Source organism: Brassica rapa, chromosome A09, assembly GCF_000309985.2.
Source record: "Brassica rapa cultivar Chiifu-401-42 chromosome A09, CAAS_Brap_v3.01, whole genome shotgun sequence".
Lineage (NCBI taxonomy): Eukaryota > Viridiplantae > Streptophyta > Magnoliopsida > Brassicales > Brassicaceae > Brassica > Brassica rapa.
Window position 1 is genome coordinate 31803435 of NC_024803.2, and position 13763 is coordinate 31817197.

At 34.3% G+C, this 13763-nt stretch overlaps 1 protein-coding gene across 1 annotated transcript; it reads right to left on the bottom strand.

Moving 5' to 3' along the window:
* Positions 1 to 1273: 1273 nt before the first annotated feature.
* LOC103869071 (ethylene-responsive transcription factor RAP2-13) lies at positions 1274 to 2973 on the bottom strand. Its single transcript, XM_009147118.3, has one exon. It carries the CDS (start codon positions 2400 to 2402, stop codon positions 1620 to 1622), a length of 783 nt encoding a protein of 260 aa, XP_009145366.1. The 5' UTR covers positions 2403 to 2973; the 3' UTR covers positions 1274 to 1619.
* Positions 2974 to 13763: the final 10790 nt, after the last annotated feature.

The following is a 13763-nucleotide window of genomic DNA, read 5'->3' on the forward strand; positions in this document are numbered from 1 at the left end:
TTCTGTTTACAAGAAGATGCTGCACATGAAAAACAAAATAGGGCTCTTTATGAATATGTTGGGCTAGCTTCCTACAGATTTGATATACTGACTGTTTAGGACATCTTCGATGGGACACTAAAATTTATTATATATTTTACTATAAAATAGAGTAATTCTATTATAGAGTTGGTTTTGTTCTAATGGTTCACTCTATAATAGAGTGAAATATAGAGTAATCTTGTTTTTTTATTCTAAATATAGAGTGAAAAAATAAGATTAATTTATATTTCACTCTATTATAGAGTAATTTTTTTATAGAGTGAACCATTGGAGCAAATTCAACTCTATAATAGAATTACTCTATTTTAGAGTGAAATATAAAGTAAATTTTAGTGTGTCATTGGAGATGGTCTTAGTGCTTTACAACGATAATTACAGAATATTGTTTCGTAGTTGAAAACTGAAATCAAAGGACACTAGGCGTGATTATTAACTTAGCCTTTCGTGGACACAAAAAGGTTGTTAGTGCGCTGTCTTATATCATAATGAAACTCTACTTTTTTCCTTTTGCGTAAATTGAAATTCGGTATTAGCAAAAGTAATCATTTTTTAATCTGCATTAATGAATTAATAAAAATCTATACTATTAAAGCAGGATCATATGTCTTTTTTACCTTAGTCTGTCATTTTTTTTAATAACATTACATGTTTCATTAAGGGCAATCAAGTAATATTAATAACACATCTATATTAGGTCATTTTTTCGGATACAGCCCACATCAGATCTCTCTTGGGCCATTTGGATCGATTAATAAATCAGATCCAATTCTCATATTCTTTTTCTTTTGGGCCACTAAGTCCAAGTTCAAATAATTTTTTTTCAACTATTCTTAATTTTTTTTTCTTTTCTTAATATAATTTAAGCATTCATAAAAAATTATATTTTTTCATTGAAAAATATAAATTATTTTTAAAAGAATATATTTTTTTAATTAAAATATTAACCACATAATAAAATTAATTTATCAGAATTACACCAACTCAATTCATTAAAGAAATAAAGTTTAATTTTTAAAACATAAATAGTCATTTAAAATAAAATACGATAAATAAAAATATAAAGTTTAAGTCTTTTATAAAATAAAACATAAATATATAAAAATATAACATTTACTAAATATCTGTCAATTAAAAAAAAAAAAAATCTGCACGGATCAAAATCTAATTTGTACTTATTATTTCTACATTGGAAAGAGCATCTAATTCCAAAGCGTCGTCAGGTTACATGTACTACTACAATCAGATGCATTATTTATTACACACACTTTTTTTTTATTACACAATACGTATCTGAACTGGAAGCTAAAACACTTGGAATTAAGACAAGGAGAAAACTACAAAGTACATTAAAAAAAAAAAAAAACTCGCACGGTGTGAAGCATGACAAAAAAATCCAAGCTTCCACCGACGCAGAGACGTAATAAATAATTTACATTAAGGTACACCCACTTATTAATAATAATAACACAAAAGGACCCCACCTAACGTGTCTCAATGCAATGACCAAAAACTCCATTGCAGAGACCTCTAGTTTCCTAAAATACCCCTATGGCATCCCCTAATTTACAAACCATCATCTACGTTGACAGAATCGAGTCCCAGTCGATCTCGTACGACGGATACTTCTCCAACGCGAAGTTCACGTTCCACGGCTCCTGCTCCTCCTCCACATCAACGAACGTCAAATCCGACAACGGCGATCCATAGCTCTCCGTCGACGGCGGAGATACAACGCTAGAGTAATCCTCCGTCTTGACTTCCTCCGGTTGTTTCGCGGTGGATGAACGTTTCCGGGAAGAAGACTTCTTCGTTGGCTTCTGCGTCTCGGCCAGGCTCTTACAGATAGCTTCGAGCTTATCGTCGACGGGGGACTGAAGAGGCTGGTACTCGCCGAACTCTCCCCGGAGATTCGGGAAGTTAAGCCGGGCGAAATCGCCGCGGAGCTTATACGCCGCCTTGTCGTAGGCCAACGCAGCTTCCTCCGCCGTGTCGAAGGTCCCGAGCCAGAGGCGGGTTCGGTTCCTGGGTAGGCGGATCTCGGCGACCCATTTTCCCCAGTGACGCTGTCTCACTCCTCTGTATAGCTTCATCGGTTTGGGTGGAGAAGCGGTTTGCTTCATGGGAACCGGTTTAGGACTGAGAAGGTTGGAGTACGAGTGTGTCTGGTTTAGATCCGACGACACGTTTGGAATCGGTTGGGTCAAGCAGACGTCAGGGTAAGACGCAAACGCGAACGCAGACGCGGGTGAATCGGTGGGAGGGCTTTTGATAAAAGGTAAAAGCGCTTCCATTAATTCACCACCGAAAGGATCGGTTTGTTGAAACGTTTTGCTATTGTAGTAATCCATAGTAGTTGCCATTATAAATTTTTTTTATGTAAAAGGAAAATCGAAATCGAAAATAATAGATCGAAGAGATTTGAAATAAACAACCTCTTTGCAGATCCGAAAGGAGGGATATAAAAATAATACCCTCGGAAACTATTTTAAAAGAAAAACAAGAAGATCAATAATAAAAAAGATTGATCTCTCTGTTCTGGAAATACTAACAGATGCAAGATTTAAAGAAAATCCAGTTTCAAAAGTTTGCTTTGTTGTGTAAATAATTGATCAAAACCATTCAAACACAAGCCTAGAAATCGATTTTCTTTTGAAAATAAATAAATAAAACAGATACGGATCGAAGGGGAATTTGCACAGAAATAAAAATCAGGAGAAAACACACAAGAATGAATTCTTATCTATTGCACTCAAGTTTTTTTTTTTTTGGTATGTGATTTACTCTCAGCCTCACCGGTATACTTATCTCATGAGCTTTTGCTCTCGTTATATAGGAGGCGTGGCGTGTCCTCTCGTGTTTTTCTTTTTCTTGTATGCTTCTTATTTCTCCAATTTATTAATCTGAAATACGTCTGATACATTATTTTGTTTTCTTTATACTTTCATACATCGAATACTTCTTGTTAAAGACATTGCCTGTTGACAAAAGATATATAAGAAGTGTTACCTTATACTCCATTGATTTCAAAATACATAAAGCTTTGAATGGTGACCCAATAACGAAAGGGAACACTAAATTTCTTATAATTCCAAAAAAAAATCATCATTCGTATAGAATAGTTTTTCCTTCTCGTTCCTCCCCATTCCTTCTTTTGTAGAGAAATATAGAACAAAATCATTTCTTATTAAATTTGATAAGAAATAAGCATTCATTTTCATTCCTGCAATTTTATTCCTATACGTTCATTTCTTATTCGTTCTTCGTGTTCCCGAAAAGATCACCAGTCGGAGCCAAAGTTTTAAGATTGTATATAACTATTAAAATTTTTGTTTTTATCTTAAAAAAATATAAATTAAAAATTATTCAACCAATCACAAAATAGATTACAAAATATCATTGGTTACACAGTTTTTGATAAAGTGAAAAAATGCATTGATATATGAAAACATCAACTATTATGAACATCAAAAACTCCCTAAGACCATCTTCAACCCAAACCTATTTTTTTACTATAATTTTCACAAAAATAGAGTAACTATATTAGATCATCTCCAACAATCCCCTTTATTTTAAAGGAGGAACCCACTCAAAATAAAAGGATAAGAGGGTGGTTCTCCAATAGTGACGCTTAAATATTTTCTCTACAAACTTTACTTATTACACTTTAGTCTTCAATATTTTTAATAAATTAATTATAATCACTTAACTTTTATAAAAAAAAGTAATAAACATATATTTTAAATAGATACTCAATAAACATACTCTCATAAATAAACAATAACACCAAATTACTTATAATAAAAATAAAAACATAAAATATAGATAATAATAATAATACAAATAATCCAAATAACAAAGGTACATATAAAAATACAAAACTAATCAATAGGATTATTTTCGTAATGCTCTCATATATGATCAATCAACGCATTTCTTAGTGACAAGTGAGCTTCTTTATCTTTTATCTGAAGATTACGTGATAAAAATTGTTGAAACCGCATATCTTCATTTATTGCCATTTTAATGTTTGTTGGTGGCACTGGTCTTGCATCTCTAATCGGGGCGTTGACATCTCGTTCATTCTCAATAATCATGTTATGCATTATAATACATGATGTCATTATATCATGCAATACCTCTTTCTTCCAATAACGTGAGGATTCTACGACAATAGCAAATTTAGATTGTAGAACTCCGAAAGCTCGTTCAACATATTTCCGATATAATTCTTATCTTGCTGCAAACAATTTTTTTTTGGACCTTGGGGATCGCTAATTGTTTGGACAATTGTTGACCATTTAGAATATATACCATCGACTAAATAATAACCCATGTTATATTCTTGACTTTGAATTATGTAATTTGCTGGAGGAGCGGTACCTTGAGCAATCTTGGAAAATAAGTTAGAAGACTTTAAAACATTGATATCGTTGTTGCTGCCTGACATTCCAAAATAGGCATGCCATATCCATAGATCATAATCCGCAACCGCTTCGAGAATGATCGTGGGTGATCCGCTACGACATGGCCATACAGTTGGACAACTTTTTCACTTCTAGTGCATACAATCAAGACTGCCTAACATTCCAGAAAATCCACATTGTTGGTCGATGTTGAGAAGTCTAGAAACATCTTCTATTGTTGGTGACATGAGATACCACTCTAAAAACACATCCACAATTGCACGACAAAATCTTTTCATGTATTCAATTGTTGTGGACTCCTCTATTTTGATGTATTCATCGGTGGCATCAGCAGGCATCCCATATGCCAAGATCCGAATGGCCGTTGTAACCTTTTGTAAAGTTGATAATCCAAGTTTACCAGATGCATCACGCCGTTGGTTGAAGTGGTTGTCATGTTGTTTAACAGTATCGACAATGTGAAGAAATAGTCTTTGTGACATTCTAAATCGACGATGAAAATCTCTTTCACCATACACAGGATTATCAGAAAAATAATCATTGTACAAATTGCGATGAGCATTTTGTCTATCACGAAGAATAACTGCATGACCGACAATAGAACCGCGATGACTTACATGATTATTTTCTTGATGGAGTTGGTGAATAAGACGATTATTGTTGATAAGCAAATTAACTGCAATTTGTTGTTCTCTCTCCATTGCCTCACTTTCATCAGTAATCTATTGATCAAACTCAGAAGAGAAATTTAGAAGAGTTTTGGGTGTTAAAAAGATTATTATTAGGATCCAATTAACCAAAAAAGTTTAAAACACTAAAATAGTTGATTATAATGAAAAATGATAATTTTTTTCTGTATCCAAATGAAATGAGAGTAGCCACTATTTATAAATTAAAAAATCTTGAATTTTGATATAATTTTTATATTTTAAAAACAAATTTTATTATATAATAAACGCGTTTGCATTATTGGGTGAAATTAAATATCAAGTGAAATTTGCTCAGCCAATGAAATCAAAACATTTAAATCTTATCCAGACTAAAAAAAAACAAGTTAATCCGCGTGTGTGGCGCATGCGCTAAATGTTTCTGGCCATTCACAGAGCGACATGTGGCTGTGCGGGCCACAAATATTTTTTTTCAGCTGTTAAAACTTTCCAACGCTTGTTTATAACACGTAGAAAAACACACTTTTACAACACCCTCATTGCAAGGGTTTAAATTGTTGAAAGTGAGTTTCAACACCCTCTTTGTAGGTGGTCTTATAAGGTAAGTTTTGCTCCAATGGTTTACTCATAGTACTGGGCAAATAAACCGAACCCAAAAACTCGAACCGAATCTGATCCGATAAAAATGAATCGAACCCGACGTAAATACCGAATAGATCTTGTTTTATGGTATTTCAGGTTATAAGTATTACCCAAACCGAATGACCTAAATGGATACCCAATAAAACACGAAAGATTTCAAAATTCCAAAAAGAACTTGTACGAAACATGATCTCAATTCCTAATATGTATATAAGATACATTAAGGTATTATTGAACATCTAAAATAATTATCTATTACATGAAGACTGATGGTTGAATGTGGCGTTTGAAGCTTGAAGTTTTTAGATTTTGGTTTTGTTTTCATTGAATAATGTTTCTTACTTCATGAGAACTTAGTTTTCTTTTTATGTTTTCATTTATTTGGTTTTCCTTTTATCAATAACTATGTTTACCTTTCGTTTGATTTTGAATGATCACGTTTGATGTTTCTTTCGCATTTTTGAATTGATTTTACTTATGTTTTGATTACAAAATAGGTATAAATCAAGTACTTTTAAACCGAAGAACCGATTGGAACCCGAATCTGAAAGTACAATGGGTTGTACTGGTTCTTTGAAGATTTACTAACCCTGACCCGAACCAGATAGAACCCGAACCGAATTTTCTTATAACCCGAATGGGGCTGATTTTGATAAAACCGAAAAACTGAGATCCGATTAGACAAAACCAAAACCCTATTGGAACCCCAAATGTTATGCCTAGTTTACTCTATAATAGAGTTGCTCTATTATAGAGGAAAAAATAGAACAACTCAATTATAGAGTAAACCATTGGAGGAAAACTTACCCTATAATAGGATTATTCTATTTTCATGAGAATTATAAAGGAAAAAATAGGTTTGGGTTGGAGATCATCTATTTAAAAACGGAAGGAATATCAATTGCTGCGCTACTGGTGTCAAAATATTACTAAGTTGCTCCATATTCTATGTTTTTAATTAGGTTTGTTTAGTCTGGATTTCGGTCTGGTTTTAGTTCAATTTTCTTTATCCTTTTTTTTCGTATTTCAGTTTATAAATGTTGGTTACATATTGGTACATATCTAATTTGGTTTGTTTTGTTTATACACTATTAATTTTTAGTTTATTTGGTTTTATAACAAAAACTATAGCTATTTCTTGATTTTATAAACAAATTTAATTTATATGATTACCAATCAGATTTATTAAAACATAAATATATATATATATATATATATATATATATATATATATATATATATATATATATATATTCGTTCCTCTAACTTTTAAATATAATATTTCTATTATATTTAACTACTAAAATAAAAATAATAAATATAATATCATAATAATATTAAATAACTATATTTAGCACACATAATTACCAATAAAATATGTTTTATTTTGTTTGATGAAAATGAGAAAAACAAAATAAACTTTTTTAACTTAAAACAAAATGGCAAATTACTAAAATCAATGTTTTAATTATGAATATTATATTAATAAAACAAATTTTGTATATATTATTATTTTCTTAGAAATTTACATAGAAGTATACAAATATATTTTAACTATTCAGTTTATTTGGTTCTATTGGTCTATATACTGAACTATATCCATATAGTATGATTTTTAAAAATTACACATTCAATTTGTTCAGTATTACCAAATCCAAACCAATTTTTTCTATTTTGTTTCAGTTTTAATTGGTTCGATTTTACATATTTGAACACTCTTATTTTTAATCGTTGTTCCTCCTTGTTAGAAAAAAAATGTTCGTCTCTCCTAAAAGTTTGGAGAATTGCATCAAATAACATAAAAAACTTTAATTAGCTCTATACATATAACAACCTAATAGCTATAATATTTTACATATTAACTAAATTATGGATTAAATTTAGTTTGTTTTTTTTTGTTTTGGTTAACAAATTTAGTTTTAAAATATAATTTATTATAGTATTTAAGTATGCCAGAATTATATTTTCGTTTAATTTAATTGACCTTACTCTTTAGACTATTTGAGAGGCTACATCTAAAACCAGCTTTCAAAAAAAGAATTATGTATTAACTAATGATCAGCTGACACATGTATACGCCATAGCAGTGGAAACCCAAGTGTCCAGCTGAACCCGCCACGTTTAGTAGTGGAGTTTATGTATTTAGTGGATAACACATTTCGCACCTAAATAATTGGACGTTCTTCCTCAGTTAGTCAGTTCCATGTCCATAAAATTAGAAGTGATTTGTTCTAAAAATCATTCTTTTGGAATACAATGTCTTCTAAAGCAATTTTTTTTTTTTTTGGTAATCTCTAAAGCAATTGATTTGAGTCTAAGAATCCAGTTAATCGACCCAAGGTTATCACTACTAGTATATTTTAGATAAATATTTCTAACTATATTAATAAATAACAAAATATATATTCTAAAAGGTACATTTAATGTTTTTAATAGTAAAAATTTTGGTCAATAGAATGAGATGGCTTTACCAAATAATCAGTCCGAGAGTTTTCTAAACGAAGAATGAAATTAAAAGATATAGGAATGAAAAGAATACATGCGGTTTGTTCAAATCCGACCCCGAACACAGGGTAAAAATGAGGAGATGATAATTCACACATTTATTAAATATATAGAAACTAAAAAAAAAAGAGGAGATAATAACTCGGAAAATTAAAGAGGATGAAAAAATATAAAACTATCCGGTGATGCCGAATGTGACGCACGTAGATTTGCATGATTGTTAATAATTTTCGTAATGATGATGATCGTCGTAATGGGTGGTTTAGACTTTTAGTTTGATTAATAAATCAGACAAATGTAAACGAAGGCTCTAGAGCATTATAATGGATGGCTGAGAACTCCTCAAATGTCATTAGCATATTCTATCATTCATTTAATTAGTAGTATTAACCTTTTAATTATCTTACGACGTCATCGAGTCACATAACTTCATTTGTTGCTTCGTGTACAATCAATACGGCATTAATCTGACATATATTGCAAGATTGAGACTACGGTGCGGTAATTTCGTAATGACAATATTATTGACATTCGCAAATTACTTTGGTAGCGTCTTCAACTTAGCCATTCCAAAAATACGACAAACGCTTTGTTGATTAATAGTCTAGTGAATGTGCTATTACATAATATTCCTGATCTAATATGATTTCAACGTTGGTTGCCTATAAGGCTTGATGAATTTTTCAGTGTTAAAAAATATATATATGTTTCAAAATAGATGCAGAAACCAGGAAAAGATCAAAGATGGAACCCTGTTTGTCAACATTTAATTATTTTAACCATATCGTAGTGGTTTATTGGTTTCCTTTGAATTGCCCTGTAGGTTTAGGTCAGAGATTGATTTATTTTAGTACGAAATTATTAGTTTTATATGTGGCTATACATATATAAGTTCATTATTTACAGTCTATTTGAATATCCGAAGATAAGGTCTATACGTAGGATGCACTTTCTTTTGAGGATTAATATGGATCATTCTATCGGTTTGGAATACCTCTTGATTAATAAAAAAATATTTAATTATTTTTCTTTTCTTAAAAAAAATTATTTTCTTCTGAACCGAACAGTCAATGACAATTATTTTAAATTCAATTTCATTTTTACTTGTTTTATATAACTCACTTAATTAAACTGTTATTATTGAAAAAATTAATTTACAGAGTTAAATTAAGATCAACCAACTCGATCGCTAGAGTCAATTGTGTTGCAGGATTTTTTAAGTCAAAAGTCTCTTATGTTGTGTTGTGGTATATAATCTGGTTCGCGGCTGAATTTGCTTCGCTCGTCAGATTAGTTTGAATTATTTACAATGTTTTTGGTAAAGAAAAAATAAAGCTTAGTTTGAATTTTAGAACGTTACTAATTTTAAAACGATCACACGCACAAATCGAAAAATGATCTAAATTTTAGTTGACGAAAAAAACGTTGCCAAAAAAGTTATGTTATTAAATTATTTATAACGAAAAAGAAAAGAAAACTATTGTATTGAAATAGAGCTGTCATCAGAGTTTAGAAGAAAAAAAAAGAGCTGTCATGATAATCGAAGGGAAGACACGTAGAAGGAGGCGCCCATGTGTATAGCTCGTGGCAGTGTTACCAGTTCACCATTACGATGTTGATTGATTTTCATCATTTCAGCTATAAGTTTATAGAACTGCTTGTCTTTCATTAATCACAATACGTAAGTATTTATACAAAGTCCTAAACCGACTTGGTTTGGATAACTACTCCAACTAATACATCATTATCTCATAAACCTTATGTATATCTCTAAACTTCATCCTTATCTCCAATACTCCTCCTCAAATTGGGAATATGAAAATTTCTTACTCCCAACTTGAACAACAAGTTTTGAAACTGCACTTTCCCAAGTGCATTTGTCAACACGTCAGCCAGTTGTTCAGTTGTCCTAACATGAACCGTCTCTAACAAACCATCTTGAATCGCATCTCTCACCTGATGACAATCAGACTCTATGTGCTTAGTCCTTTCGTGGAAGACCGGATTCGCAGATATGTGAATAGCTGACTTACTGTCACAGTATAACTTCACTGGTCTCGTTTTCTTAGCTCCCAAGTCCTGTAACAGTCTTTGCAGCCACTTTATCTCTCTAGTCGCCATCGCCATTGACCTGTACTCCGACTCCGCAGATGAATGCGACACAACTCCCTGCTTCTTTGTCTTCCACGACACTGGTGCCTCATCAATCAGTGCTACATAAGCGCTCAACGATCGTCTAGTAGTGGGACACGCAGACCAATCTGCGTCACAGTAGACCGACAACCGCATTTCTCCTTGAGATCCCAACAAAATCCCCTGTCCTGGTGTTCCTTTCAGGTACTTTACTACTCGCAATGCAGCTGCCCACTGCAACTCTCGTGGCTTTTGCATGAATTGGGACAAAATATGCACCGAGTAAGATATATCCGGCCACGTTATTGACAAATATATCAAACGTCCAATCAACCTTCTGTATTTCTCAACATCTCGAAGAAGCGGACTCAAATCTAAAGCAAGCTTGTGATGCATCTCCATCGGTGTAGCAACTGGTTTGCAACCAAGTAGTCCAACATCCGAGATCAAATCAAGAGTGTACTTGCGTTGTGTAAGCATGAATCCTTCTTCTCCTCGTCCAACTTCTATACCAAGAAAATACTTCAACTTTCCTAGATCTTTCATATGAAAGCACCTCCCCAAGTGTTCCTTAAACTTGGTCAAAAACTCCACATCATTCCCACATATAAGCAAATCGTCTACATAAATGAGAACTCTCAACTCCACATTCCCTTTAGAATAAACAAACAGAGAGTAATCTGCATAAGAATGATGAAATCCAAATCGCTTCAGAGCAGTAGTGAGCTTAGCAAACCAACATCGAGGTGCTTGCCTCAGCCCATAGATTGCTTTATGCAACCGACACACTTTGTTTGACCCTGACGCTTGAAAACCTTGCGGAAGCTTCATGTATACCTCCTCTTTAAGATCACCATGCAAGAAAGCATTGTGCACATCCATCTGATGCACTATCCATCCCTTCCCTGCGACAACTCTCAACAAACACCGAATTGTCGTCATTTTAGCAACAGGAGCAAACGTTTCCTTAAAATCTCTTCCTCTGACTTGTCTGTTTCCCAAAGCTACCAGACGCGATTTGGATCTCTCCATAGTCCCATCTGCGTTATACTTGTATTTAAAGATCCACATGTTTCCAATCGCTTTCTTTCCAGGAGGTAGATCAACTACACTGAAAGTTTTGTTTTCCTCAAAGGCAGTGATCTCTTTTTTCATAGAATCCCGCCAAATCTCTTGCTCCATTGCCTCTTTAAAGTTCCTAGGCTCTCTCATGCTTGTTATTGACGCTAAGAAGGCTTTATGAGCAGGTGAGAATTTATCATCAGATATATAATTTGTAAGTGGATACGGCGTACCTCGAACCGTCGACAAAGACTCTGACTTTGGAATGAGCGCAGGGAGATCGTGATGGGGTTGTTCTTCTGTGAGACGACGAGCATTGTAGTTCACATAGTCATGTAGTCTCACGGATGGTCTCTTCTCTCTACAACCTCTACCTAACTCTGGTTATGTGACTGTATTTGAAGTGTTTGGAACATCAACTTCACCCGCACCAACTATTCCCACTTGTTCTGGTGCGTTCTGTTTTGTAGACTCAGCATGAATATTCTCATTCACTCATGTTCCTACTTCATTCTCGGAAGATCCACTTCCTCTGTCTTTTTCAACAACATCAATGATCCAATCATCATCTGGACCACCTGTCAACTCCCGGATTTCCACTTTACTTTCAGTATTTTCGGCAAAAGGAAACACCTCTTCTTCAAAGCTGATGTCCCTAGATACTAAGAACACATTACTGTCCAAATCATAAACCCTCGAGGCTTTCTTACCAAACGGATAGCCTACAAAGACACATCTTCTGCTCCTTTCCCCAAACTTATCCTTATCACGATCACGCCTGTGTACATGACACAATGATCCAAACACCCGCAACGAACTGTATGTAGGTTTTACTCCAAACAAGACCTCATACGGTGGTCTTCCCTGCAATATTTTGGTTGGTGTCATGTTGATAACATGTGTGGCTGTGGTTATAGCTTCTCCCCAAAACTTCACAGGCATCTTAGACTGAAACAACAACGCCCTTGCTACGTTTAGTATGTGTCTATGCTTCCTCTCCACACGCCCATTCTGCTGGGGCGTGTTGACACAGCTAGTCTGATGCAATATTCCATTGTCTTGAAAATATTCTCCCAAACACATAAATTCCATTCCATTGTCACTCCTCACCACTTTCACAGCTTGCCCAAACTGCTTCTCTGTGTAAGTACAAAACCTTTGCAATACGTTCTTAACTTCGGATTTGGCCAGTAATAAGTGTGTCCAAACCGATCTTGTATAGTCATCTACTATTGTAAGAAAATATGCAGCCCCACATGAGGAAGGAACCCTATAAAGCCCCCAAACATCCACATGAATTAACTCAAAACACTTGCTTGTTTTATTCATACTATCAGGAAAAACATCTCTTGTTTGTTTTGCTCTAAAACACACGTCGCTATGACTAGAACAATCCTTATTCTTAACACCAGAAATTGTAGATAAAACAGAAAATGCAGGATGTCCAAGCCGTCGATGCCATAAGAGTTGATCCTCAGCTCCCTCAGCTCTACTGGCTCGTGCAACTCTCACATCCTTGAAGAAATAAACCCCATCACGTTCTTCACCGGCTTCAATCAGAGTCTTCGAAGAACGGTCCTGCAAAACACAAATGGTGTCTGTGAACAAGGCAAAACAATTCGTATGTCTCAATAACTTAGATACTGATATAAGTGTGCAATCCATATTGGGCACTAGAAGCACATCTCTGAGTGAAATACGATCAGTAAGAACCATATCACCCATCAGGGTCGATACCGACGTCCCTCCATCTGCAAATCCAACCTTACATGGTTGCGTGCTTCTCACGTTTACAAGTAATGAGATGTTTCCTGTCATATGGTGCGAAGCACCCGAGTCGATGATAACATCACCAATAGGCTTACCAGAAAGCTTTTCAGAGTGACCTCCTGATCTCCCATCATTTATGATTTGAGTTATAGCCTTCCATTGCTCAGGTGACAAGTCAGACGCTCGTGATCCATGCGAGCTACTTGCATGAGCAACGTTTGCTGTGCCTCTACCACTGGCTCCCCCACGACCATAACCTCCTCGATCTGAGCCGCGGGTTCCTCTACCTGAACCTCTTCCTCTTCTCTCATTCATCCACTCCGGAAATCCTATTATCTGCCAGCAGTTACTCTTCTCATGTCCTGTCTTTCCACAGTTAGTACACACCTTGTCTCTTGGCCTGTTTCCAAAAGATCCACCAGAACCATCACTTCTTGCTGCTACGGCATTAGTATCACGACTGTCCCTTCTTGTTCCAGGGCTCAAACTTTCCTCCAGGAGTGCCTCTCTTCTACTA